This window comes from Myotis lucifugus, unplaced genomic scaffold (assembly GCF_000147115.1).
Source record: "Myotis lucifugus unplaced genomic scaffold, Myoluc2.0 scaffold_0, whole genome shotgun sequence".
Classification (NCBI taxonomy): domain Eukaryota; kingdom Metazoa; phylum Chordata; class Mammalia; order Chiroptera; family Vespertilionidae; genus Myotis; species Myotis lucifugus.
Genome location: NW_005871048.1, coordinates 41804045 through 41831883, shown reverse-complemented (window position 1 = coordinate 41831883; position 27839 = coordinate 41804045). Strand labels below are relative to the sequence as shown.

The 27839-nt window shown below is 41.8% G+C and overlaps 1 protein-coding gene across 6 annotated transcripts; it reads right to left on the bottom strand.

The window, feature by feature from the left end:
- Nucleotides 1-33: 33 nt before the first annotated feature.
- CCDC125 (coiled-coil domain containing 125) lies at nucleotides 34-27795 on the bottom strand. Of its 6 annotated transcripts, XM_023751071.1 has the most exons (14): nucleotides 27507-27791; nucleotides 19453-19793; nucleotides 15982-16040; nucleotides 15440-15467; nucleotides 14648-14781; nucleotides 14457-14543; nucleotides 13346-13423; nucleotides 12351-12436; nucleotides 11188-11270; nucleotides 7777-7892; nucleotides 6897-7004; nucleotides 4971-5148; nucleotides 1863-1993; nucleotides 34-755 (listed from the first exon to the last, which is right to left on the bottom strand). In XM_023751071.1, exons 2-14 carry the CDS (start codon nucleotides 19751-19753, stop codon nucleotides 447-449), a joined length of 1698 nt encoding a protein of 565 aa, XP_023606839.1. In that variant the 5' UTR covers nucleotides 19754-19793; nucleotides 27507-27791; the 3' UTR covers nucleotides 34-446. The 6 variants fall into 6 exon arrangements, 5 of the variants coding, with proteins under 5 accessions (XP_023606839.1, XP_023606851.1, XP_006081437.1 ...); XM_023751083.1 differs by lacking the exon at nucleotides 4971-5148 and having other exon boundaries at nucleotides 7773-7892; nucleotides 27507-27795; XM_006081375.3 differs by lacking the exons at nucleotides 14648-14781; nucleotides 15440-15467 and having other exon boundaries at nucleotides 19453-19556; nucleotides 19668-19793.
- Nucleotides 27796-27839: the final 44 nt, after the last annotated feature.

Sequence of the window (27839 nt, the reverse complement as noted above, 5' to 3'; positions counted from 1 at the left end):
TTATGTGGCAAATGAAAAATCCTGAAAAACACACACAAATAAAACATGATAAATGTATTTCAAAAATTAACATTCCATCACTCGTAGGCATTGTTATTTCTTAGAGCATTAATTTACATTATATTCTTGCTTGAGCCAGTCAGAGATCCCCATAGTCATTCTAAATAGTAAATAATTTTTTGCTTTTCTCAAAATAATATTTTTGTTTTTAAGAAGTTGGCAAATAATGAAGATTTTATAAAATACAGTAATGTAATTTATAAATATGTCATCACAGAATACTAAAAAATTTCTTATAGAAAACATTTGAGTATTTAAGCTGCCTCCTAAAATTTAGGAAACCCGGAAAACATACAATTTCTGAAGATGTGGCAATGTTTACACAATCCTTTTTCAAAGTCTCTTGACATACACAGTTCTCGGTTCTAATTTCAACTGGTTTATCTTCAAAAGATGATATTTCGTGGCAAAGAATGAGATCTTTTCAGAGTTCTTCTATAGTTTTTATCTGTATGAAGGTGTTGGATTGAACAAACACAGCCCACAGAATTAAAAATGTGAACACTTGAATGTACAGGATCATGCAAAACAGAGAATTCTGAAGTTTTCTGCTTGGGGTGTTTTAATGGAAAATTGTCTTTCATGGGATTTTCTTCTTTATTCTCTCTTGAGCCTATGTCTTTGTCTTCCAGTGCCCGAGCAAGCATGTAGCTAACTTTTCTCTGATGAGCCAAAGCTTCTTCTTTATCATTCAGCTGCATGCACAGGAATTAAACATGTACCAGTTAGTCAACAAGTAACAGTATAGAACTATAGTCAGAAACATTTTTCAAAATGTTCAAGCTGGCCCTAGCCAGTTTGGCTCAGTGGATAGTGTTGGCCTACGGACTGAAGAGTCCCGTGTTCCATTCTGGTCAAGGGCACATGCCTGGGTTTCAGGCTCAATTCCCAGTAAGGGGGTGTGCAGGAGGCAGCCAATCAATAACTCTCCCTCTCCCTCTTTGAAATAAAAAAAATATATTAAAAAAAAAAAGAAATTGCCAAACTGTTTTAAACAATGTTCAATCTGTCAAGTCAGTCAATATGAATAAATTAATTAGGTGTCCACTCATTCCCAAGCTTCATGCTACAAGTTATGGAGGATATTTTTTCAAGGAAGAAGAGAAAACTTTTTTTAAAATATATTTTATTGATTTTTTTACAGAGAGGAAGGGAGAGGGATAGAGAGTTAGAAACATCAATCAGCTGCCTCCTGCACACTCCCTACTGGGGATGTGCCCGCAACCAAGGTTCATGCCCTTGACCAGAATCGAACCTGGGACCCTTCAGTCCGCAGGCCGAGGCTCTATCCACTGAGCAAAACTGGCCAGGGCGAGAAAACTATTCTTTCTGCTGAAAATTTTAAGTCATCTGAAGGGAGGAGGAAATACATATACAAGTATATATACATGTAAAATCAACAGGTACTTATCTCTGTAAAAGAAGGGGAAGTTAAATATAAAATTGTTTTTATATTTATATGCAAATAACTAACACTCTCCTATAGATAAGCATGTTCATATAATGTGAGTCTCTTAATTTGGTCATCTGTGAGATGGGGATAACAGGACTGGTTTCAAGCATGTGGCAGTGATTAGAGGATCTCTGAGGAAGTGGATGGATAAGTACAAGGTCTTGTCATAAACTGCATTTCAGTGCAGATGACAGATGCCTGGAGTTAATCATGGGGAGCCCTGTTTTTTCAGAGGTGGAGCTTAAGTGGGAAGAGCATGCAGAGAGTTTAAGGAGATGAAGGGGCAGAAAGGTTAAGTGTAGAGTGGAAGAGTTGAATTAATAAGCAAAAAGAAAGCAACGATACTAACCAAATCTATTAGCATCTTAAAGACTTCCTGAGGATTATCCTGGTCTTCAGTCTTCTTAGAACTGTTTTCTGCAGGGAGCATACCCAACAGTTTCTGCCCTAAGGTCTTCTTAGTCCTCTGTGATAGTGATCCTAAAATTAAACATGAAAATCCAGCTGAGACATAAAAAGACACTTAGGATGTAGTACTTCCAGGAAAAGAGGTACGTTGACCCAAGGCTAATTCACTCGGTCAGGAGGTTGTCCTCCTCAGGACACTGCTAACACAGGTGAGTCAGGTAGCACCATGGAGGGGGAAAAGCACAGGCTTTAGCGCCAAGATAGTAAATGCAAGGAGAGGGCCACAGTGAGAATCCAGAGCAACACGCTGCCATTTGTGGCATCACCGCTCCTCAGCTGGCTGCAATGGCTGCCCCCGGGAGAGAGTGCAGCCCATGCTACCAGATCATCTAAGTCCTCCAGAGGAGCCAGCAATCCAGATTTGTATGTGATATCTCCCAATTTTAAATGTCAGCCACTTACCCACATTATTTGAGAACACCATGCAGACCCCACAAAACATATCTATAGGCCAGTGGCCTCTGAACCATGTGAACTCTGCTTTAGAACCAGGAAGACCTGGACTTGGATCTTCACTTAGCCACTCACTAACTGCATGACCGTGGACAAGTTCTGAGCTTCATTTCCTCACCTCTAGAATAGGAATAGTGCCTGTGCCTCAAGGTTGCTGTGGTATTAAATAATAGAGCATCCGGTGCTGGAGGAGAGCGGACAGTGAGCATTTAATTGGTACAGTTTCTGTTTGGGAAAATGAAAGAGTTCTGGAGATGGATGGTGGTGATGGTTACACAACAATGTGAATATGCTTAATGTTGCTTAAAAATGGCTAAGGTGGTAATTGTTTTACCAGCAAAACAAACAAAAAAACCCACAGTTGTGAAAGCATCTAGCCCAGGTACTGACAATGTTGAAAAATCCACAACCTGAAATATGTGCACTAATGTTCTTCATCCATAGAAAGAATGCAATTTATAGTACAAGGTACAAAATTAATAGATTTATACAGAGAAAATGTCAAGATTGCTTTTGGAATGCTTTGCAAATGGTCTCCTGGGAAACCGAGAGCAGATAAACCAGTGACTGGGGCTCACACCTGATCTCTTCTGTGAGCAACTGTGCAAAGTGGAAACACCAGACCAGCTGACCATTCGCAGCTTCAATGAGAGGATGAATCTGTCTACATTCAGCCTAAAAAAGGACCTGTGCTTGTAAACTCTCTCTTAGGACTTGTCTCAAGAAGAAAAGTTGATGCCTTCAGTGTTAACCACACAAAAGAAAATGACCTGTAATAATCATCCTATACCTGCTCAGATTATTGGAATATAGTACTAGTAAAATTAGAATCTTGTCACTAAGAAACACAGAGTTACTGAAACTTGTAAGGACTTGTAACATCTTTTCAGAGATGAATCAATTATTTAAATTCTGCTTCTAAATCTCTCAGTGCCTTAAGGGAAAGCAAAGACTGGGAACTACACCTATCAATCTATGGAAAAGTTCCTAAAGAAAGGCAGGAATTCTGGAATATAAAATGAGCCCATCCCTAGCCGGTTTGGCTCAGTGGATAGAGTGTCAGCCTATGGAGAGAAGGGTCCCGGTTTCGATTCCTGTCAAGAACACGTATCTCAGTTGCAGGCTCCTCCCCAGCCGTGGCCCTAGTCAGGGCATGTGCAGGAGGCAACCAATCGATGTGTTTCTCTCACATCGGTATTTTCCATCTTTCCATCTCTCTTCCACTCTCTAAAAATCAATGGGAAAAAAATATCCTTGGGTGAGGATTAAAAAATAAATAAATAAAATGAGTCCAGCCCAGTCGGTGTGGCTCAGTGGTTGAGTATCAACCTATGAACCAGGAGGTCACAGTTCAATTCCTGGTAATGGGCTTGATCCTCAGTAGGGGGCGTGCAGGAGGCAGCCAATCAATGATTCATCATTCATGTTTCTCTCCCTCTCTTCTCTGAAATCAATAAAAATATGTTTTAAAATAATAATAAAATGAGTCCAACCCTAGCCGGCATGGCTCAGTGGATAGAGCGTCAGCCTGTGGACTGAAGGGTCCCAGGTTCGATCCTGGCCAAGGGCACATGCCTGGGTTGCAGGCTGGGTCCCCAGTAGGGGGTGTGCAGGAGGCAGCCAATCAATGATTCTTATCATTGATGTTTCTATCTCTCCTTCTCCCTTCCTCTCTGAAATCAATAAAGAAATATATTTAAAAAATAATAAAATGAGTCCATACTCAAGTGCTGAAATGAGTACAAATCTACCTCTTAAAAACCCAGCTTGGTCTACATAGCACTACCCTTATGGCCAATATCCATACATAGTAGCGGGCCTTCTATGCAAGTGACAATGTGACAAGCTTTCATAAGATTACTTTTTAATCATGTCTGCCCCTCCTTTTCCTGTTTCTCCCATCACTCCTCTCCCTACAATGCTGCCCTCAAAGAGTATTCCTTTGAAATAGTTGCAGTGTGGCTCCTATCAAGGGCATAGCGGAGAGAAGAGATGCCCGAGGATGATCGCCCACACAGTTGTTGTCCTTGGTAGAAATAAATATTCTTAATGTTTCCCACTGATTCCTAAAAGGCTAAACACATGGACTATGTCTTATTTCCCTGGCAAAATCACCTACCTTGAGTTGGACATGGAAGTTTTTGTCAAGGAATTATAGAAAACAACCATATAAATATTGATTTTGTACTTCCTATAAAGTACTGTTGAGGACTTCACCATTATATTTGCTTAATGGCCTCTATAAGTCTCATGTCACAAAAACTTTTAGGAGTTAATTTCAGGACAATGTGGAATGCCATTAAAAGAGTACCAACAATTATCCTGTTATTTTATGGCTTTGTTAATCCCAATAGCTCATCTACATATGTAACATCCAGTGATCCCTTTCTTCCCATAGATACTAAAATTTTAAATCACAACTGTATGCAAAATTTTAATTATATTATCAATTGTATTAAATATGCTTAATCAACTTTGATTATAACCAAAAACTTCCGAAATTATACCTAATTTTGTCATTATAGTTCATATTTACCATCCTCTTTAAGGTGCTTCAAATTTATCCATTTTGTTTCTTTTTTACACATTTTATTATCCATTTGTGTCAATCTTAGTGCCTGGTCATTTTTTCTCATTAATTGTTGCTCAAATGCAATTCTGAATGCATCTGCCATTATGTAAGCTTCTTCTTTTCTCTTCTGCAAAAGTTCCAGCTGGTTTTGAAAGAAAGTTTGAAAGGTGTCAGAGGCAAAACCAGAATAATTCTTGCCTGAATGCTGAGTCAGATTAGCTAATGCAATCTCCCTGCCTAGCATGTGACTACTCTGTCCTTGGTCTATTTCATCTGCTTTAATTAGTACGTGCCCGTTCTCGTTGGCAGGAGCTGCCCACTCTGAACTGGATTACCAGAAATTCCCCTTGTGGTGCCTGTCAGTTCTCTTGGACTTCATTATCGTTGACATGCCCTGTGTGTGTTTTGCCCCACTAGGGAGAAGGGAGACTGCCAAAGCCTGCATTTCAGTACTCCGGTGGGCCATTCCAGACAATACCACTGAAAATGATTTTGAATATCTTTCAGACACCTCCTATAGTTGACCCTTACTCTGATCTATGTAATCATATGCTTCTCCTAATGAATTCTTAATATTTAGCTGTTAGCTTTTCCATATAGTCTGAAGACTTTAAATTTCATACCTTCAGTAAAGGTAAAATATTTTTAAAATTATGGCCCATGCTAAAATGACAGCTACCATTTGATTAAATGCTGGGCACGTGCTAAATATATATCTACTTCCTCTATTTCTTACAACAACCCTCCAAACTAGTTATTACCCTTTGTCTAACGTATGTGTCCAGAGCCAGAGCTAGACAGTGATGGACCTAAGATCAAAGCTAGGTTTGGTAGCACAAAGGCTCCTTCCACTGAACCTCACTGCTCTTCTAATAAGCTTCATGTTGATCTCATTAATCAGTGATGCAGATCCTAGCAATTTTAAGTAGAAGTGCACCTTTTCCTCCAATCCTATATAATAAAAGGGTAATATGCAAATTGACCCCAACAGCGGAATGACCAGGAACGACAGGTCGCTATGATGCGCACTTACCACCAGGGGGCAGACGCTCAACACAGGAGCTGCTCCCTGGTGGTCAGTGCACTTCCACAGAGGCAGAAGAGGCTCCTGCCACTGCTGCTGCGCTGAACAGCCTCTCCCGCCTCTGTGGCAGTGCTAGGGACAGGGGTCCTCAAACTATGGCCCACGGGCCACATGCAAATACAAATATTGTATTTGTTCCCGTTTTATTTTTTTACTTCAAAATAAGATATGTGCAGTGTGCATAGGAATTTGTTCATAGTTTTTTTTTTAAACTATAGTCTGGCCCTCCAACAGTCTGAGGGACAGTGAACTGGCCCCCTGTTTAAAAAGTTTGAGGACCCCTGGCTAGGGATGTCCAACTAACGGCTTAGGGCCACTCCCCATGGGGAACGGGCCTAAGCCATTAGTCGGACATCCCCCGAGGGCTCCCGGGCTGCCAGAGGGATGTCTGACTGCCAGCTTAGGCCCAATCCCTGGGGAGCAGGCCTAAGCCAGCAGGTGGACATCCCTCAAGGGGTCTCATACTGGGAGAGGGTGCAGGCCAGGCTGAGGGACCCCCCCACCGAGTGCACAAATTTTCATGCACCAGGCCTCTAGTATACAGTATAAACAAAAGAAATAGAATTTAGGAAGTATTAACTACAGTCTTAGGCAAACAACTTTATGCGGCTACAGTATCATGCCAAATACTATTTGTATTCTGGAACCATATCCAGTTTATACGTTAATGCTATTTTATAAAACTAAGCATAAGATCCATCACCAATGACTAGTAAAATTAAGCTAATAATTGAAAATACTTCCATTTATTCTACTATTAATAGAGAAACAAAACCAAGGCTTTTACTGTTCTGATAATACGATACCTCTTGTTTGAGCTGAAGAATCCTTTTCTGAGCAGACGCCGCCATTTTGGCACAGGAACAGGGGCTCCCTCCAGGACCATGACAAAGGCAGGCTCCAAGGACCGCAAGCTTTAAATCCAAAAGCAATACCCTGTTACTAAGTGTCACACTGCTTAGCTGGACACAAATGCAGGGGCACACCCACACATACCCACACACATTTCTAGTCAAGCATTTTATTCAAAGAAATTGGGGGGGGAAAAACAGAAGAAAAATGAGACCAGCATTTCAGCATCCAAGAGAAGGTTAATTACATGCAAACAAGGAAAGAATGTTGGTACTTGGGACAAAAAACATAATGGAATTCTACCTTCCTTCTTTTCACTCTCCACCTTCACCTTTAACCTGGCACCAGTTTCCTATAATTCTGAATCTTTGGCAGGAACTTGACCTAGTGAAGTCAATATTAACATCCACAACGTGGACTTCCTGTGACTGGACTTGGCCCTGCTGCCCAGCATTCATTACTGCTGGCTCCTGTCAGGGAGAGTTGCATACTCGAAAATGAATGAATTTTAATGTCAATGAGAAAAGCAAACATCTGTCCACTCCTAAAAAAAAAATCTATGATTATATAATGTGAGGCCCTACTAACATAGCTTCTGCTAAAACTGTAAAACTAAGGAATAAAAGGAAGTAAATGGCTAACATATCCCTTAATCTCCAAGAATGACATGCATGAAGGGTGTGGTACCAGCAAGGCAAGAGCTGAACTAGACAAACACATGGGCCTTTCAGTCTCAAATTGTAAGTATGGTGCTGTCCTGGAATGTGTAACAGATGGTGACGATGGGAAGTAGAAAATTTCCATCCTTCTAAGCTTTCATACCTGCTTACCTACCTCAAGGCCTGAAAACTCTGTAAAGTCACTTTTAGCATCGCACGTGTTTTCCTGAACCATCTTCTGCTGTTTGATTTCAAGCATAGCAAGGGCTTCCAAATACTGTTGATTCAAGCCTAGGAAGGGCCATACAAGAAAGTGTTAGTTATGAGGGCTAACTCTGGTCTCACCTAATCTTGTTACATCAACATCTATACTCATTCCTTACAAGCAATGCGTACACAACAGGCATTGCCCACAAAATTTGGCCCCATCCAGAAAATCTGATAGAATAGTGGGTATGGATGGAGTGAGAGAATACATGTGTAACACTAGGTAAAATGTTATTACTTCTAAGTGGAAGTATCTTAACTTTGCAGCCTAAGTCTAGTCTTCATTTACTCGGAAAATTTGTAGCATTTTCAAAGAGAAAATATACAAAGGCAAATTAGTCAGAGACGTTGTAGATAGTGAGATAACCAGAGATAATCATATTTGTTTTTTGTCAAATGTACCAGCAATCCGGCCTAGCTGGTTTGGCTCAGTGAATAGAGCATCAGCCTGCAGATTGAAGGGTCCTGGGTTCAATTCTGGTCAAGGGCACATGCCCAGGTTGTGGGCTCAATCCCCAGTAGGGGGTGGACAGGAGGCAGCCAACAATGATTCTCTCTCATCATTGATGTTTCTATCTCTCTCTCCCTCTCCCTTCCTCTCTGAAATCAATAAAAATATATTTACAAGAAAACATACCAGTGATCCAAACTCCATCAGATTTTTTATTAAGAATTTTCACAAGAGGATTTCAAACCATTTAGAACACTTCTGCTATTTACTGGAGAGCAGAAAACAGTAACTTCCCCCCTCTTGTCGCAGGGTGGAGTGGGAGGGAGGAAGGGGAGGGGTTGTCATGAGCAGCTTCTGTCTGAAGCACTAACCTAACACAGGAGAAATCTCCTCTGCTCAAATCACTGGTACGGAGAAGCACTGTGTGTGTGTTCTCACCCGGGGCATCGCCACAACTCACGCAACTACACTAGGAAAAGTGCCTATCTCAGGCCATGACCAAATTCAGAACTTATTTTTGTCCCCTTCAAGCCACCACTTTAAAATAGTTTCTGTTCAGAAGGGAGAATCAATATCTTCTCTTAGAATTTTACAAAAAGTTGGTACCACCTTAATATTCTTAAAACACTTTAATATTCTTTCATTAATTTTTGTCGTAAGGTAGCTCATTATATAAGGGATGTGTGGTGGGGGGAGTGCACACATATACACCCGACTCTTGAACAACACGGGTTTGAACTGCGTGGGTCCACTTATACACCAATTTTTTCAATAAACATACATTTGACCCTCCTTTTCCCTGGATTTTGCATCTGGTGATTTAACCAACCTCAGATGGAAATACTGTTTTCAATCCATAGTTGGGAATCCATGGATATGGAGGGCTGATTGTATGCATTGTTCCACATCATTTTATTTTTATTTTTTATTTTTTTAAAATATATTTTATTGATTTCAGAGAGGAAAGGAGAGGGAGAGAGAGATAGAAACATCAATGATGAGAGAATCATTGATTGGTTGCCTCCTGCATGCACTCTACTGGGGATTGAGCCCGCAACACAACCCAGGTATGTGCCCCCGACTGGAATCGAACCTGGGACCATTCAGTCCACAGGCCGACACTCTATCCACTGAGCCAAACCAGCATGGGCTCCATACCATTTTATATGGGGGATTTGAGCATACAAGTATTTGATCTCCCTTATAGTGGGTTCTGGAACCAATCCCCCACAAATATAGATGGATGGGAGTCAAAAGTTATATGTGAATTTTTGACTGCACGGAGGTTGATGCCCCAACCTCCCCCCGTGTTGTTTATTTTAAAGATTTTTTTAAAAATATATTTTTATTGATATCAGAGAGGAAGGGAGAGGGAGAGAGAGATAGAAACATCAATGAGGGAGAATCGTTGATTGGCTGCCTCCTGCACACCCCCCACTGGGGATCGAGCCCGCAACCCAGGATGTGCCCTTGACCAGAATCGAACCTGGGACCCTTGAGTCCACAGGCCAATTCTCTATCCACTGAGCCAAACTGGCTAGGGCCACCCCTCTGTGTTGTTAAGGGTCAACTGCAAATGTAAAAAATTTCTAATTCTTTTTTTTTTTTTAAATATATTTTATTGATTTTTTACAGAGAGGAAGGGAGAGGGATAGAGAGTTAGAAACATCGATGAGAGAGAAACATCGATCAGCTGCCTCCTGCACATCTCCCACTGGGGATGTGCCCGCAACCCAGGTACATGCCCTTGACCAGAATCGAACCTGGGACCTTTCAGTCCGCAGGCCGACGCTCTATCCACTGAGCCAAACCGGTTTTGGCAAAAATTTCTAATTCTTAATGAGTCAAATATCATCTTGAAAAATTAAGGATGACCGTATTAGTGATAAAGTCACAGAAGACACTTATGAAAGAAACTAATGTTAAATAACTATATGTTTACAAACTTTCCCTACTAGTGTCCCAAGAGAACCTACACCTACTCAGGTTCCTCAAACATCAGGTACTCTACCATTTATTTTACATGGAGTATAAAAGCTAAATGATAAAGGAGAAATAGGGAGAAATTTTTAATAGGTTTGAGGTTTTATTTTAGAGTGATGGAAATGTTATGGAGCTAGATGGTTCCACTTTTTAAAATTATTTATTATTATGTATTGGTTTGGGGTGTATGCTTAGTGGTTAGACAATCATATACTTTACAGAGTGTTCCCCTGATAATTCTAGTTCCCCAACTGGCACCATACATAGTTATCACAATATTATTGACTTTCCTATGACTTACTTACCTGTGAGTATTTTGTAATTAGCAACTGAATTGTTCACTTTTATTTATTTTATTTTTTTCTATCACCATTTATCCCCCATACACCCTCTCCCACCTCCACCCATCTCCTCCCCCTGAGAATTGTTCACTTTTTTTTTTGGTCATGTATTTTTATTGATTTCAGAGAAGAAGGGAGAGGGAGAGAGATAGAAACATCAATGATGACAGGGAACCATTGATTGGCTGCCTCCTACTCGCCCCCTGTAGGGGATCGAGCCCACAACCTGGGCATGTGCCCTTGGCCGGAATCAAACCCGGGACCCTTCAGTTCACAGGCCGATGCTCTACCACTGAGCCAAACCAGCTAAGGCGAGAATTGTTCACTTGTAAATGGTAATTTTGTTACATGACTTTTACCTAAAACATTTTTAAAATTAAAAACACCTAAATGATGCATTTCTTCTATTATTCTTAGAATATATTACTTCTAAATATTAGCACTTCATCTCTATTGATATGTATGTTATTAACATAGGACATTCTACATAAAATGAATCTTTTAACATAATATTTTAAAAGAATCATCAAAATACCACTCTTACTTGCATTTTCAGACTTCAGCATTTTAATTTCTTCTGTTTTTAGTTTCAAAGTCTCTTTGAGGACTGCATTTTCACAGTTTAGCCTGGGAAAAAAGTAACCACCAAATAACTAAAATATTAGCACTTTGTACTTATATCAGAATGTTTTCATCCCATATAGCACAAATAATAAATATAATTTTTCCTACTTCAAAAGTCTAGAATTTAGATGTTACAAAATAAAGACAGTTTAAAGGAGTGTGGAAAGGTTTTGAACATACTCTAAACCCTTCAGTACAGCTCAGAAAAAATCAGAACCAGAAATAGCTCTAAGGCAACCATTTTGAATATTCATTCTCTTTACTGAAGTTTTAATTCAGTTTAATAAACATATCCTTGGGTGAGGATTAAAAATTAAAATTAAATTCACACTAATGAAAGAGTTGATCAAAAGATTTTGTTTGAAAAAATAGTGTCAATGCTAAAATAACTTGGGAAACAATGACTCTTACATTGTTTTTAAAAATAGAGTTTAGCCCTAGCTAGTTTGGCTCAGTGGATAGAGCGTCGGCCTGTGGACCAAAGGATCCTGGGTTCAATTCCGGTTAAGGGCACGTACCTAACTTGCAGGCTCCTCCCCAGCCTGGGCCCTGGTCAGGACTCGTGCAGGAGGCAACCAATCGATGTGTTTCTCTCACATTGGTATTTCTCTCTGTCTTCCCTCTCTCTCCCACTTTCCCTAAAAATGAATGGAAAAATATCTTCAAGTGAGGAATAACAAAAAAAAAAAGTAAAAAAATTAAAATACAGTTTAGCCCGGCCAGTATGGCTCCGTTGAGATTCGTCCCATGTACCAAGAGGTCACTGGTCCGATTCCTAGTCAGGGCACACACCCAAGTTTCAGGCGGGATCCCCAGTAGGGGGTGTGCAGAAGGCAGCCAATTGAAGTTTCTTCCTCTCTCTCTAAAATCAATAAAAACATAACAAATAATAAAAATACAGTTTATACTATTTTTTAAACAAGAAAATTAAAACTAACAGAAAGACATGGAGCTGGTAAGTGGACAAGCAATAAGAATTTTATAATACAGTTAGCTCAAGGAAGAAGAAGGCCTAAGCTACATTTGAATTACAAACATTTTAAAGATTCACAAAGAAAAACTATAGAATAGTAATATACAAACCTGTCATATTTTTGGGTCCAAGTTTCCTCTATATTTTTAATTCTATTCTGATCAAATTCTATTTTCCACTGCAAGGCATTTATTTCCTATAGAAAGAAAATAGCATTTCAGGACATTGTGACTAGCTGAACTAAATAATATAATCATTTCACAGAAATAGGTTCAAGAGGAAAAAAACTAATTATTGCTCAAAAAGAGTATGACATTTGTAAACACACATAACATACCTCTTTAGCACTCAAAAGAGCTTTGCCAAAGCTTACTTACTATAGGAGAAATTTAAAATTGTTTAGGTTAACAATTTGCTGGTCCAAACCTAGATTTCTCATCATTCTCCCCGACCCCCCTAACCCCATGGTCGGCAAACTGCGGCTCGTGAGCCACATGCGGCTCTTTGGCCCCTTGAGTGTGGCTCTTCCTAAGCCTTAGGAGTACTCTAATTAAGTTAATAACAATGTACCTACCTATATAGTTGAAGTTTAAAAAATTTGGCTCTCAAAAGAAATTTCAATCGTTGTGCTGTTGATATTTGGCTCTGTTGACTAATGAGTTTGCCGACCAGTGCCCTAACCCATGCAGACTCCACAAGCAAAATACACTCCTGGAAGTCTCAACCCAGGACCGTTTCATCAAGGGAGAGTACTACCAGCACAGGAACAGGACCTTCGAGGGTGATTCCTAACTACTGTTTTAGTGAAGATGAGGTGGCCAGACAAAGGCAGGCTCTGGAAGCAGAGAAAGAAAAGAAGAAAAATAGGAAGTGTCAACTTGGCAGGCCTCCTACTACCTTAAAATGAGGAAATAAAAGAAACCTTAATTCTTTGCCCATTTGACAATCTGGATTATAGGCTCCAAAAGGGAAGGAACCACATGAAGTGAAGCACACCTAGCAGAGGGTGTGCACAAACAACATACCCATTAATCAGGTGACCTTTAAGGAAATTCTGTTTGAGAGCTTGTTGGATTAACTACATCTATGCTAAAAATGCAAATACCTTCTCCAAGGATCTCTTTTCATCCACAGTTTTTTGAAATACTGCCTGGGTATGACTTGTGGCTTTGCCAAATATTGCCTAGGAACAATAAAAATCATATCAGTACAAATAAAATTTCTAATCACTCCTATAGGCATGATGAAGTTAACATTTTAATTTTATTTTTTAATATATTTTATTGGTTTTTTACAGAGAGGAAGGGAGAAGGATAGAGAGTTAGAAACATCAATGAGAGAGAAACATCGGTCAGCTGCCTCCTCCACACCCCCCACTGGGGATGTGCCTGCAACCAAGGTACATGCCTTTGACCGGAATCGAACCTGGGACCCTTCAGTCCGCAGGCTGATGCTCCATCCACTGATCCAAACCAGTTAGGGCTACATTTTTATTTTAAGACAACAGAAAAGTAATTTGAGATGAGAATTTCCACAGAGACCACCTTTTGTGGAGTGTTTGATAGTTCAGAAGTCAGAAGATCTTGGTTTGGGTCTTCCCCAATGGATGTGAGCATGCACGAAAGGATTTGCACACAAAGACTTGTACACAAACATTCAAATCGCCCAAAGAATGGAAACCCAAATGCCCATCAACTGGTGAACGGATAAAAAAAATAAACAAAATGTGCCAAACCTGTATAATGGAATATTATTTAGCAATAAAAAGGAAGAAAGTGCTGACACAGGCTATACGATGCTTGAACTTCAAAAACATGCTACCTAAAAGAATCAGGTGCAAAAGAATCCAGGCACATATTGTATGATTCTATTGATGGGAAATAGAAAAGACAAATCTATAAGACAGAAGGTAGATTATGGATGGGAATGGGAAGTGACTCCTAATGTGTATGTAGTTCCTTTTTGGGGTGTTAAAAATGTTCTAAAACTAGATTGTGGTGATGGTTGTACAACTTCAGTTCAGTAAAAATGAATTGTATGCTTACGAGTGAATTTTATAGCATGTAAATTATACTTCAATAAAACAGTTAAAAAAATCTAGACCTCAAAAAGAAACTCAATTATCTTAAGCACTGCTACTTTTGTTTTAAAAGCTAAAACCATACAACATAGTACTGAAATGTGAAAGTGATGGAAGTTTAAAAAAAACTTCTTACCATGCTTTGAAGAATTTTCAGTGCTGCCTCTTTACCTTCCAGTTGTCTTTGAGAGGCCTCCAGTTCAGTTTTTAAATTTTCTACCTCCTGAGGAGAGAAATAAAATGAGTCTTCTTATCGGCAATCCCAAATGATCAATTTGATAGTCTACATTTAAGCTCCATATTCAGTTTGACTGAATGCACTCTGACCTTATAAATGAGGTTGGAAATTCCTATGGGCTCTATAAGTGGACCAGACAGACAAAAATTGAGAGCCTCACATTCAGGTGCCATTTGTAACTCAAAGCCCAAATCTTTTGCTTTTGCGCATCTAGGCCACACAGCTAAGAATTTGAAAGAAAAAAGAATTCCTTAGGCCACATAAAGGAAACACGAGTATTCACACAGCAACAGTAGTTATTATGGGTTGAATTGTGTCCCCCCAAAAGAAATGTTCAAGTTCTAACTCCTGATAGTGTGACTGTGACCTTATTTGGAAATAGTCTTTGCAGATGTAATCAAGTTAAAATGAGGTCAGATTGGATGCAGTGATGGCGAACCTATGACACGCGTGTCAGAGGTGACAGGCGAACTCATTTTTTTTGGTTGATTTTTCTTTGTTAAATGGCATTTAAATATATAAAATAAATATCAAAAATATAAGTCTTTGTTTTACTATGGTTGCAAATGTCAAAAAATTTCTATATGTGACACGGCACCAGAGTTAAGCTAGGGTTTTTCAAAATGCTGACACACCGAGCTCAAAAGGTTCGCCATCACTGGATTAGGGTAAACCCCAATGACTGGTGTCCTTATAAAACGAGAAAAATCTGGACACGGACACACAGGGGACAAGGCCAAATGACGACAGAGGCGGAAACTAAAGGGATGCTGCTGCGAGCCAAGGAATGCCAGGAGCAAGCAAGCACTGTCGGGAAGCTAGGAAGAGGGACAGGATTCCCCTCCAGACCTCTCAGAGGGAATATGCACCCACACACACACCTTGATTTTGGATTTCTGGCCTCCGGAGCTGAGAGAATAAATCTGTTGTTTTAAGCCCAGAGTGTGTGGCACGTTGTTTCAGCAGCCGCAGGAAACAGTATAGCAGCTTTCACAGGAGTCACAAACACAGGAAAGGCACCCTACCCCCCAGGAACTCTTACTCCCAGCAGGAGGAGCCACCTCCTCGGCCACCTGGCAAACTTTCTGGTCTTTGGTCTTTTGACTTCAAAGAGGTTAAAGTAAGTCAGGTTATTTCAAGCCAGGAAAGACAGATGGAAAGAAGTGGTAACTATTTTCTCCAGGAGAAGACTCGGGAAGCAGTAGTGGCGGGGGGGACTGGAGGGCATATTTACGTAAAGAGCCTTTTTGAGAGATGAGGAGGATAAGAAACTGAGGAGGCCAGCTCATAGTTTTACCACATGGCTCCTTCACAATATCTGGAAAGCCAACATTTGCCTTCCACACAATTTTTGGATTCCTTAAACAAAATATCTACCAGTGGGCCTTTATTCCCATGAGAATTTTTATGTTCGAGTACCTACCTCTAATGTTTCATCAAGACGTTGCTTTAACTCTACATTTGGCAATTCCGAATTAGAATCTATTAGAAAAAAAACACATTTGCTTTAACTAGTAATATAAGGACATTTGTTTACAAATTATCAAATATAGATTTCCCCTAAATTGCAAAGAGAATTGTAATAAACCAAAAAATGATAAAAATAGGTAGCTTAAAATATTTCACAAATGAAGAGATACATACTTTGAATAAAAAGACTTTTTTTAAAATTGTTTTATTGCTTAAAGTATTACAAAGAGTATTACATATTGTACTGGGCTGCATATCTGGCACTTCACCCAGAAGGGTCGCGCTGTGCTGTCTGTTCCAGGAAAACATAGATAGGAAGGTACTGACATCAGGTCAGGCCTTGAGATATGGTCTCATGTCCCTCCTCAATATGCTGTGCTCTCTGTTCCAGGAAAACATAGATAGGAAGGTGATAATGCTATACTGTGTCAGGAACAAACTGCATAAGCAAGGCTTTGTAATTTTGTAGTTTTTGCAAATAAAAATGCTGTAACTTTTGCAGTCTGTACTACAGTTCAGCCTTTTGCTTTGGCAGGGTGCTGTAACTGTGGTCAGCTGGCCAGCTTAATAAAGGCTCTTAAATTTAAATTCTGAGTCAGTGGTCTATCTCGCTGAGTGAACCCATAACATATATGTCTCCTTTTTTTCCCACCCTTAACAATCCCCCAGCCTCCCTTACCCCCCAGTGTCTTTATGTCCATTGGTTATGCTTATATGCATGCATACAAGTCCTTTGGTTGATCTCTTACCACCCCCCTCCCACCCCTCAACCTAAAAAGACTTTTAAAAAGGACTCTAAAATAAAACTGTTGTTGCCCTAGCTGGTTTGGCTCAGTGGATAGAGCATCGGCCTGAACACTGAAGAGTCCTGGGTTCGATTCCAGTCAAGGGAACATGCCTGTGTTGCAGGCCCAATCTGCAGTAGGGGGCGTGCAAGAGGCAGCCAATCAATGATTCTCTCTCATCATCCATGTTTCTATCTCTCTCTCCCTCTCCCTTCTTCTCTGAAATCAATAAAAATATATTTTAAAAAAACTGTTGTTAAGAATTGGGTCAGTTACTACATATTACTACTATACAAACACAATACAAAAACACATGAATGTTGGTGAGTGAACTAAATAAGTTTTGGTGTTGGCTTAAATTTGATCAATGTAGTGATATGAATAGCTAAGAAATAACCTGAATTTAATTTCTTTCCAATGAGAATGACTAGCAGTCTCCTGTAACTTCAATTATTCTCTCCTTATGTGATCAACTGAGACATTACACTGAGCTTTCTAGGAGCTTCATTTTCATTGCGGTCTCACTGGCAACAGGAAAACGTTAAAGTGGCAAGTTACAAGTGGGAGGAAAAGAAGAATAAGAAGAAGAAAATTAGAAAGAATATTTTGAGGAATATTAAAATTTTCTCAAAACAATTTTTTCCTTTGCTATTCTGAATTTTCATCAACATGACAGTATCCAAGGTAAAACCTACTTCATGTTTTTACTCTGATGATACAAAGTTTTAAAGGAGGGACAAAAGTGACATTGGATGGACAATGACAGGTTCTGTTTTATTAATACTTGTGGTAGGCAGAACAATGGCCCCCGACAATGCCCACATCTTAATCCCCATAACCTGTGAATACATAGCAAAAAGGACTTTGCAGATGGGATGTACTTGGAGATGGAAGAATACCCTGGATTACGCAGGTGGGTCCAATGTCCTCACAGGGTCCTTATCAATGAAAGAGGAAGGCAGGAGAGTCAGTGTCAGACTCTCACCAGCCACTGCTGGCTTTGAAGATGGAGCAAGGGGACCATGGCCAAGAAATGCAGGCGGCCTAGAAGCTGGGTAAGGCCAGGGAACGGCTTCTCCCCTAAAGCTTCCAGAAGGAAGGCAGCCCTGCCAATGGCTTGATTTTAGCCCAGTGAGACCTGCTTGGGACTTCTGACCTACAGAACTGTAAGATAATAAATGTGTTTTGTTTTAAACCATTAAATTTCTGGTAATTTGGAAACAACCTATTAGGAAACACACAACATTCTTACCTAAGATCAGGTCAACTTTGATAAAAGATAAAAGCCCATAACCCAACAAAACAAGAGCTCATACTATTGCTATTGCATCTCGTTTCTATCCCAGTGGTTTCCCCATGTTTTTACAAAGCATCATATTCAGTTTTCAACATCTTGCTTGCAAAACAGTATGCATTCCTATGCATGATAAGAAATTGGGAGAAAAATATATAAATAATCCCACCCTAATTTCAAGAAGGATTTTGCGGGATAGGGATAGATCCCCAGCTACAACATGTTGTTTGTAAATCTAAAATCATGTTTCTTAAGTTACTTTTGTGTTGTTCTAATGTGTGTTTGTCCCACTTTGGTGGGGAAGTTTTACAATGTGGGTTACAAAAGATACAGTCACAAAAGCTGTGCCACGGCGCAGGCATAGGCCTCATCCTTGGGTTCCCAAACGCTGTGGAGTTGTATCTATCACAGTATGATCTGCATTTTATTCTTTCCTTAATGTATAGCTTAATTTATTTTTAGTTATAATAAGTGAAGATTAATTTTTTGTGTTTTAAAAATATGTTTTTATTTATTTCAGGGAGAGGGAGAGAGAGATAGAAACATCAATGATGAGAGAGGATCACTGATCAGCTGCCTCCTGCACACCCCCTACTGGAGATCAGGCCCCCAACCCAGGCATGTGCCCTGACAGGGAATGGAACCATGACCTCCTGGTTCATGGGTCAACAATGCTCAACCACTGAGCCACACCAGCTGGGCAAGATTAATTTTGTTTTTCTAATTTTTGAGAATTTCATGACATCCCTAAAATAACCAGAAATGTGTGTGTTCTGCTGGTAACACTCCTTCCCCAGATAAGCACTGGGCTTGCCTGCTCAAATGTCACCTCCTTAGCAGGCCTCCCCTAACCCTTGCCTAAAATAGCAGTGCCACAGCCCCTCCAATCACTCACTATCCCTTCACTTACCACTGCCTGATGTTATACAGCTGCTGATTTGTAGGTTTATTCTGTTTCCTAGACTACAATTAGGGCCCTGGACAATTTTGTTCAATGATGTTATTCCCAGAGCTGTTATTCCCATAACAATGATGTTATGTCCCAGGTACCTAATAGGTACCCAATAAATATTTGTTGAATAAGAAAAAAATAAAAGGGAATACGTGAAGTCTATCACTATATCACACACAAAAAAAGCAAGGTAGGTATTCACTGATATAACTAACATGTGTATTAATGCAGAATAACTAGTGTACTTCGCAATTTGAACAATTCTTGGAAATAGAAACATCAATTACTTTGAACCATCACCAATCTCAAGAGGTGAATAGAGAAACATTTCTAAAATGCACTCTGGTGACCACTGTCCTGTGTGGGGAGGGAGGTGGGGACACGCATTCTTACCAGTGCTACTGTGTCGTCTGTGATGGGGGGTCCTGGGCCCTTCACGGTATGTGTCTTGAGGCCTGGAACGCTGACAAACAGCACCACTTCTTTCTTCCCCCTTCCTGGGAAACGGGGGAGGGCTACAGTTCGTCTCATCTGATCTTCTTCTAGATGTGACCAAGTGTGACACTGGCACTTCATAAATACCGCCGGGCCTTCTCCCGAGGCCGTACCCTAAGTCGCCTTCTGCCATGTCATCGTCCTCTGCTTCCCAGGTCTGCGCCCCGGCCTCACTCGGTGGCCTCAACGCCCTGCTCATCAGCCAGGTGCCGCGGTTACCATAAGGAAAACCAGGTTATCTGCAGGTAGGAAGAACAGTAGTTAAAACACCGTCAGGGTAAGAGAGTTGGGTTTTCCAGGGAGCGCCAGCACACAAACGCAATCCAGTTCAACATGTAAGGACTTACCGGTGAGGAAAATTCCCACTTCTTATTTCAAAGAAGCAGCGAATGGGGAGGAAGCAGGAAAGGCAGTTACTGAATAACCTGCTAATCAGGATAAAGCAGATGGGTCTTTGCCAAGGAAACAGAGATACAAGCTTATAAAGGAAAAGCTTCTGTTTTCACCAGCCTAAGAGCTACATAAAATTCAGACAAGTCTCTGAAAAAAAAAAAAACACGAGCCTTGCAATGAATGACCAACAGCGTCCTGCCTCTGTCCCCTCTCCGCCCTTTATTCAGTACAGGTGCCCAGGGCTCTTCGGTTCCTCCTACAGCCCCTGTGCAGACACTGTTAGCAAAGGTTTTGTATGTGGGACAGTCCTAGGTGGGAGGGGGGAAGGTGCCCCACTTCCCTCTCAAATCAGATTGCCTCCGTTCAAAACCTCTGTCGCAATGCAACCAGCGCAAACCGCAAAGCCTTTCCAGTGGCGCAGGGCCTGATGCCCATCTCTGCCCGCCCTCGGCCGAGGCGGACTGCCCTGGCCTGCGGTGCTGTGGACCATGCCAAGTACTCCTGCCCCAGAGCTTTGCGCTCACCTTGCCTGGGGGAATGAACGCTCTTCCCCCAGAGAGTTGACAGCGGATTCCGCACCTTCTGTGGGTCCTTCCTTCAGTCTTCCCTTCTCAGTGGGGCCTTTCCTGGCACCCCGTCTAAAACTGCAGACTTCTCCCTGCCCCACTTAGCTGCTTTATCTTTCTCCTTGGCACTTATGACCTTCTAACATACCATATTTTACTCATTTTCAAATCACGCCTCTGAAAGGGGAAAGGTAGCCCAGCAGAGGGAGCCAGGTGAAGCGGAGGGTGGCCCCAGCCTGCCTAGGATGCCTGTCAAGAGCTAGGGCACCCTTCAGATTTCCCCCACCAGAGCCCAGACCTGCTGTGGGTGGCCCTGAGAGAAATGTGAGCCCGGCTGGCGTGGCTCAGTGGTTGAGCGTCGACCTATGAACCTGGAGGTCACCAGTTCGATTCCCAGTCAGGGCATATGCCCGGGTTTGGGGCTCGATTCCCAGTATGAGGCGTGCAGGAGGCAGCCGATCAATGATTCTCTCTCATCATTGATGTTTCTATCTCTCTCTCCCTCTCCCTTCCTGTCTGAAAAAAAAAACACACCAATAAAAATATTAAAAAAAAAAGAAGAAGAAGAAGAAAGAAATGTGAGCTCCACAAGGGCAGAAGTGTTCTTTTCTTTGGATCACCACTCATTCCCAGTGCCTAAAACTGAGACATAACCGGTGCTCAAGAAATCCTGTTTAATAAAAGAATAGCTCAGCTGGAGTGGCTCAGTTGGTTGAGCACTGACCTGTGCGCTGAAAGGTTGCCAGTTTGATTCCCAGTCAGGGCACATACCTGAGTTTTAGGTTCGATCACTGGTGGGGCACATACAGAAGGCAACCGATCGATGTTTCTCTCACATCAATGTTTCTGTCTCTTATCAATGTTTCTCTCCCTCCCTCCCTCCCTCCCTCCCTCCCTCCCTCCTCTTCCCCTCTTTAAGCATGTCCTTAGGTGAGAATTAACACACACACACACACACACACACATATGCAACAGTGACATCCAATGACAGCAAAAAGAATAGGCCAAGAAAGGATTGGCGATTGAAATCAACTTGCCTCTAGGGCAGAAAAACAAAACCATCACCTCAGCAAGGCTGCACACTGGATAGCATGGGGCTAACTGCCTGCCCTTCTTCCTAGAAGAAAACATCTGCAGGTAAAAATGCCCTACCTGGAAATCACCCCTGAGCCTTCCCGGTCTGAAGACCATCGTAGGCACCTACCTGGTGACAGTGGCCTACCTGGTGGCTGGAGAGCACCTGAAATGCTCAGCCCAGTACAGAATACAGTTAAGAGGGGCTTTCACCACCAGATGTTACAAAACAGCTGCTTTGCTGTAGTTATTAGGAAATATTTCATCCTTTTCACAAGACTCATTAAAAAAAAACACCACACACATCTGACATATTTTTCTAAATATCCCGCTGTTTAAGTAATTGCTTACCAGGACTTTCAAAAATAAATCTCATATATGCAGTCTTTCAAAAATAGTTACATCTTATTTTTCACTGATATCTCTCTCCTATTCTTCCACTATTAAAACCATACATAGATGCCAACTAGATCTGATCACATATGAAGGGTTTTCTGTTGTTTTTAGGGTCAAAGTACCATATATTTTCAATGTGTAAAAGCAAAGGCCCTTAAGCCCTAGCCAGTGTGGCTCAGTTGGTTGGAGCATCATCCCCTACACCAAAAGGTGGTGGGTTTGATTCCCAGTCAGGGCACATACCCAGGTTGTGGGCTCGATCCCTGGTCAGGAGGCAACTGATCAATGTTTCTCTCTCTCTCTCTAAGAAAAAAAAAGGTCCTTAGAAGATTTGAGGTAATCTACACTAATAAAAGAGAAAGATGCAAACTGACCATACCTTTGCAACACCCACCATCCAATCAGGAGTGAGTATGCAAATTAACCCAACAAAGCTGTCGGGTTAATTTGCATACACAGGCGCTGAGCGGCCAGGGGCATTCTGCACCACCCCAGCCACTCTGGGCCTCTGGGCAGTGTAGGAAGGTGGAAAGGCGACTCCAGCCAGAGCGAACGCGATGCCAGCAGCCAGGGGAAGGAAGACCCATTCTTGCATGAATCTTCATGCATCGGGCCTCTAGTACATCATAAAAGAAGATACAAAGATGGAAAGACACTCAACATCATTAGTCATTCAGGGAATTGTCGAATTAGACTACAATGAGATTCAATCACCTATTACTGCCAATTGCAAGTGTTGCCAAGATGTGGACATCCACATACACTATTGGTGGGAGCATAAAATGGTACAGACACTGAAAAGTTTGACAGTTTCTTTTCAACAGTGACCCAGCAATTGCATTCTTGTTATTTATCCAAGAGAAACAAAAACATATGTTCATACAGAGATGTGTGTAAGAATGTTCAAAGCATTATTCAAATTAGTCCCAACCTGGAAACAACCCAAATGTCCATCAACAGGGAAACAGACAAGTTACAGTATATCCATACAATACAATACAATATACTCAGCAATAAATAATAAATTTCTGATATATGCAACAACATGGTGAATGTTACAGACATTTATACTAACTGAAGAACCACATACTGTATGAAATCCTAGCAAAACTAACGTTCATAATAGACCATAGGTCAACAGTTGCCTAGGGTGGGAAGGTGAACTTCAAAGGGCATGAGAGAACTTTTTTGGATGGTGGAAAAGTCTTATATCTTGACTAGAACGATGGTTGTCAAAATGAATCCAACTATATACTTAACGATGGTGCATTTTCATATATGCAAATTTTACCTCAATAATATGATAGTCACAGAAAAAAATAAGGGAAATTTAACTGGATTAGGGGACAAGATGAGAAGTGTGTTAATCAATTGTGCCCTCCTATATAAGAAAATAATTAAAATGGGTGCTTTAAATCAGCAACAATTTTTTAATAACATAATAATAGCGAGCTAGTACGTATTGCTTGCTTTCTGTGTTCTAGACACTATGTTAAGTGCTTTACTTAGATTATTCTATTTATTCTTTACAAACACTGTAAGACAACACTGTTATTACTAAGTACAGTTAAATTGAAGTGCACACAGGTAAAGTAACACAGCTAACAAGAGCCGGAACCAGATTCTGAATCCAGATCCCTGATGTCAGAGACACTGTTACACTCTTAGCCACTGCTTTGTATCATTTGGAGAATTTCAATGAGATTAACATCAGAGTAAATCAAGTTTCTATTACTACATCTAATAGAACTCAAAGTAAAAGCTTAAAATAGCTAGTTTTAGCAACACTCAACAGTCTATTGGGTCCATTTTTATTTATTTTTATTTTTTAAAATATATTTTTATTGATTTCAGAGAGGAAGGGAGAGGGAGAGAGAGATAGAAACATCAATGATGAGAAAGAATCATTTATTGGCTGTCTCCTGCATGCCCCCTACCTGGAATCAAGCCCAAAACCCAGGGCATGTGCCCTGACCGGGAATCAGACCATGACCTCTTGGTGTCTACCATGACCACACCGGCTAGGCAGACCCATTTTTCCTCCAAAACTTTAATAAAATCATCTTGGTTTCTTTACAAGTTTACTTCCTAAATAAGTAAGTTCTATTTTTATTTGTCAGGGTAGATGGGAAGTTATTTGTTACCTAAGAGGCTGTGTTTTACCTCTAGTGCAGCAGATTCCTGTTTATAACCTCATATCTCTGTTAAGGAAGGTGTGGTCAGGGTTAGGCAGCCAGCAGTGAAGAAAACGGAATTGGTTAACACAAAGGAAAAAAGCAATAAGGGGAAAGAATATGCAACCACAGGATTAGCTAAGAATATTTTTTAATGCACCCCCTATATTCAGGCATAATGAGAACATCTTCCTGCTATTAAGAGTTTCACATAATAGTAAGCTTTCACATGGTCCAATGCTCTACTGTTTTTTAAAATGTAATTCAAGAACTGTTGGCTGTGGACCCTCCCACTTTTTATATACTAATAGTAATATTAATGTGGAATGCAATCAAATTAAACTTGACTTTTGGAACATATTACTAACATTCCATTTGACTAGTTTTAAATGCATTCAATGTTGACAACCAGGGAGGCAGTAGATGGGCAACAGAGAAGGCCTGGCCTCAGGAGTTTTGGGTTCAAATTTCACTCCACTAATGCTATTCTGTGATCCTGGGCGAGTCATTTAACTTCTTGGATCCTGTCTTCAAATTTCCAAAATGGGTTTAAGCATAATTACTTTTTAGAGAGTTATGCTTAGTTCCATAAACCCTATATCTGGGCACCACTGATATATTTGAAAGCAATGTTTAATGAATTAGAATTTGAGTATTAGTTTTTCGTTTGTCAAATGAAGGAATTGGACACGATTTTTTTTGTTCTTTAGAGCCCTGAAATCCCAGTTCTGTATCAGCATTTTCCACAGTGCCCCATGGAACCCTAGTTCTATGAACTGTGAGGTGTTGCTAAGAATGAAAGAGCCCTTCTGGTTTTATTACAAGCTGTATTTTTAAAAATATATTTTATTGATTTTTTACAGAGAGGAAGGGAGAGGGATAGAGAGTTAGAAACATCGATGAGAGAGAAACATCGATCAGCTGCCTCCTGCACACTCCCTACTGGGGATGTGCCCGCAACCAAGGTACATGCCCTTGACCAGAATCAAACCTGGGACCTTTCAGTCCGCAGGCTGACGCTCTATCCACTGAGCCAAACCAGTTAGGGTATACGAGCTGTCTTTTACTATGCCAGTCTAGGCACAGGTGCCCAGCCTCAAATTATACAGGTAGTGGCAGCCTAGCCTCAAACTATACAGGTAGTGGCAGCCAGAACTTAGGAACATCTCTCTGGCTCCTTGTTCTGTGGTCTGGTCACTTGGGAAAGGCCACAGAATGAACAGATTGCAGACTGAGCAATCATCCTCTTCTGCACTAAAACAACTCTCTGAAAAGAGACCAGTGACTTCCTAATCACTAAATCCAAGACCCAGTCTTGTTCCTCAGCCACCTCCACTTCTGCAGAAGCTGTGCCTACTGACTTAACGCCCAGGCCCCTGGTCCCACAGGAATCCTGGGGTAGGGGTGTGGGGGAGCTGGGGGGAAGAGGGGGAGCCAAGAACCTCCCGCCACCCCCCCCCCACTCTCTCTTATCTGCCCCCTCAGGCTCCTTTCCTCTTCCTGTCCCTTCTGTATATGTTTGGCTTCCATTCTTAGAGACACATCTCCAGCAGGATATCCTGGCAGCAATTCAAACACAGCTTGTTTAAAAACAAATTCATTCCCCTCCCCAGTTCCCGCCGCGTCTCCTCCTGCATCCTCTATTTCTGCAAACTCGACAACCATGCTCTAAAACACCCAGGTCCAAAACTCTGCGTTTTTTTCTCTTCTCTTTGGTACCTTCAGTTGTCAGGTCCTCTAGATCCACAGTCTCCCAATGCCTTGTCCTTCTCTTCACCTGAACTTCACAGGCCTGGCTGAATTTCTTATGACTTCTGGACTAAACCAATAATTCCCTAACTGATCTACTCCACACACTGTGACGAAGCACAGATCGAGGGATGCCTGTCCATTCATGGCTCCCATGGCCTATATTATAAAAGTGTCGCTCTATTGCCCGGCCAGTGTGGCTCAGTGGTTGAGTGTCACGGTCGATTCCCTGTCAGGGCATATGCCTGGGTTGCGGATTCGATCCCTAATGTGGAACATGCAGGAGGCAGCTGATCAGTGATTCTCTCTCATCACTGATGTTTCTATCTCCTTCTCCCTTCCTCTCTGAAATCAATAAAAATATATATATATTTAAAAGTATTGCCCTGTTTGCTACAAGAGTCCTGTTTTCACTTCCTGTTTCCACTGTGAGTACTCCCTGGGCGTGCTCTGTGCTTCCATGTGAGAGGGCCTACATCTGCTCCAAGGTAGCCTCAGCCTGGTACCTTCAACTCTCCGCTGGGGCCAGTTTCCACCCCAGGGATGCTTTCCCCGCCTCCCGTCAGCCAGGCCCTCCAGGCTACCCTGGGCCAGAGGTGATTTCTCCTACCTCTGAGCCCTTCTAGCTCTGTACTAAACCTTTTCATAGTCCTTTCTTCTTTCTTCGTTTTTTTTTTAACAGTCCTTACTTCTTCCCTAATGTTTTTACTGAACACACCCCTAGTGCAGGGAGTACTGTATATGCGTCTCATTTGCTTGTGCAGAACAAGTGTTCTAAAGATACCTGACAGACATTTAAAACAGAAAACAGATTCCTCCTGGAAAACTGGACTAGGAGCACCCACGCCCAGCAGCCTAACAACTCTGGCCTCAGCAAACAAGCTGGTCAAACACACAATTCCTGTCAGGCCTGGCAGAGAGCAATGAACCGGATCCCCGCCGGAACAATGGCCTGTCGCACAGCACCGTACGATTTTGTTCTGTAACTTTTCCTGTTAAAACGATTTTAGATTCACAGTAAATTGCAAATATAATACAGAGAACTCCTGTGTATCCTTTACCTAGATTCCTCTAATGTTAATATTAGGGTACATTTATCAAAATTAAGAAGTTAACATGAACTAAACCACAGACTTTATTAGAATCTCCCCAGTTTTTCTTCCGATGTCCTTTTTCTGTTCCAGGAAGCGATCCGGGATACTACACTGCATTTAGTGCGCTGTCACTGTTAAGGCTCAAAATTAATAGAAAAAATAAAGAGAGAAGGAAGGGAGAGAGGCAGAAGCAGTCTTTCAAACCTATTCCTTACAATGGGGGGTTTTGCAGCTTAGTTTAGACATTTTCAATGTCGGACAGGCCATTAAACCAGCATTAGCGGGAAAGCAGCCAACTAGCCAGCTCGCCCACAACCCGCCGAGTTTCCACAGATGTGCGCGGCCCGGGTCCTCCCCCCCGGGAGGTCCCCACTGCGGGTATAGCACGCCCCGGGGACCGCTTCGCGAGGGAGGGTTTGGGACCCCGGACCCGGCCAAGCGACTTGGACCCCCCCGCCGCCTCCGGGGCCGCGTCCGCGCCCCAAGGCCCCACGCCCCGCGCTCACCCGGCGCTGAGCCTCCCACGTCGCACGCCGCCCCTCCGGCCACGTGACCGCGGGAGGCGCCGCCTGGGATCACCTGCGGGGCTCCGAGCGCGGGGGGGCCAGCTGGCTCCAGCTCCAAAACCCGCACTTTCCCCCGCTTCGGGCAACCGAGGTCTAAATAATAGCCCGGGACCTGGAAAAACAGGACAAGGCCAAGCGTGCGCGTCAGTGAAGGTAACGTTAGACCATTCAGAACCCTGTGTCTGGGGGCCCCCTCCTGGAAGGACGGAGCGGAGCGGACCTGACACTGCACTTCTGCGGTGGAGACGGGCCTTGAAATGCAAGCTTTCGGTC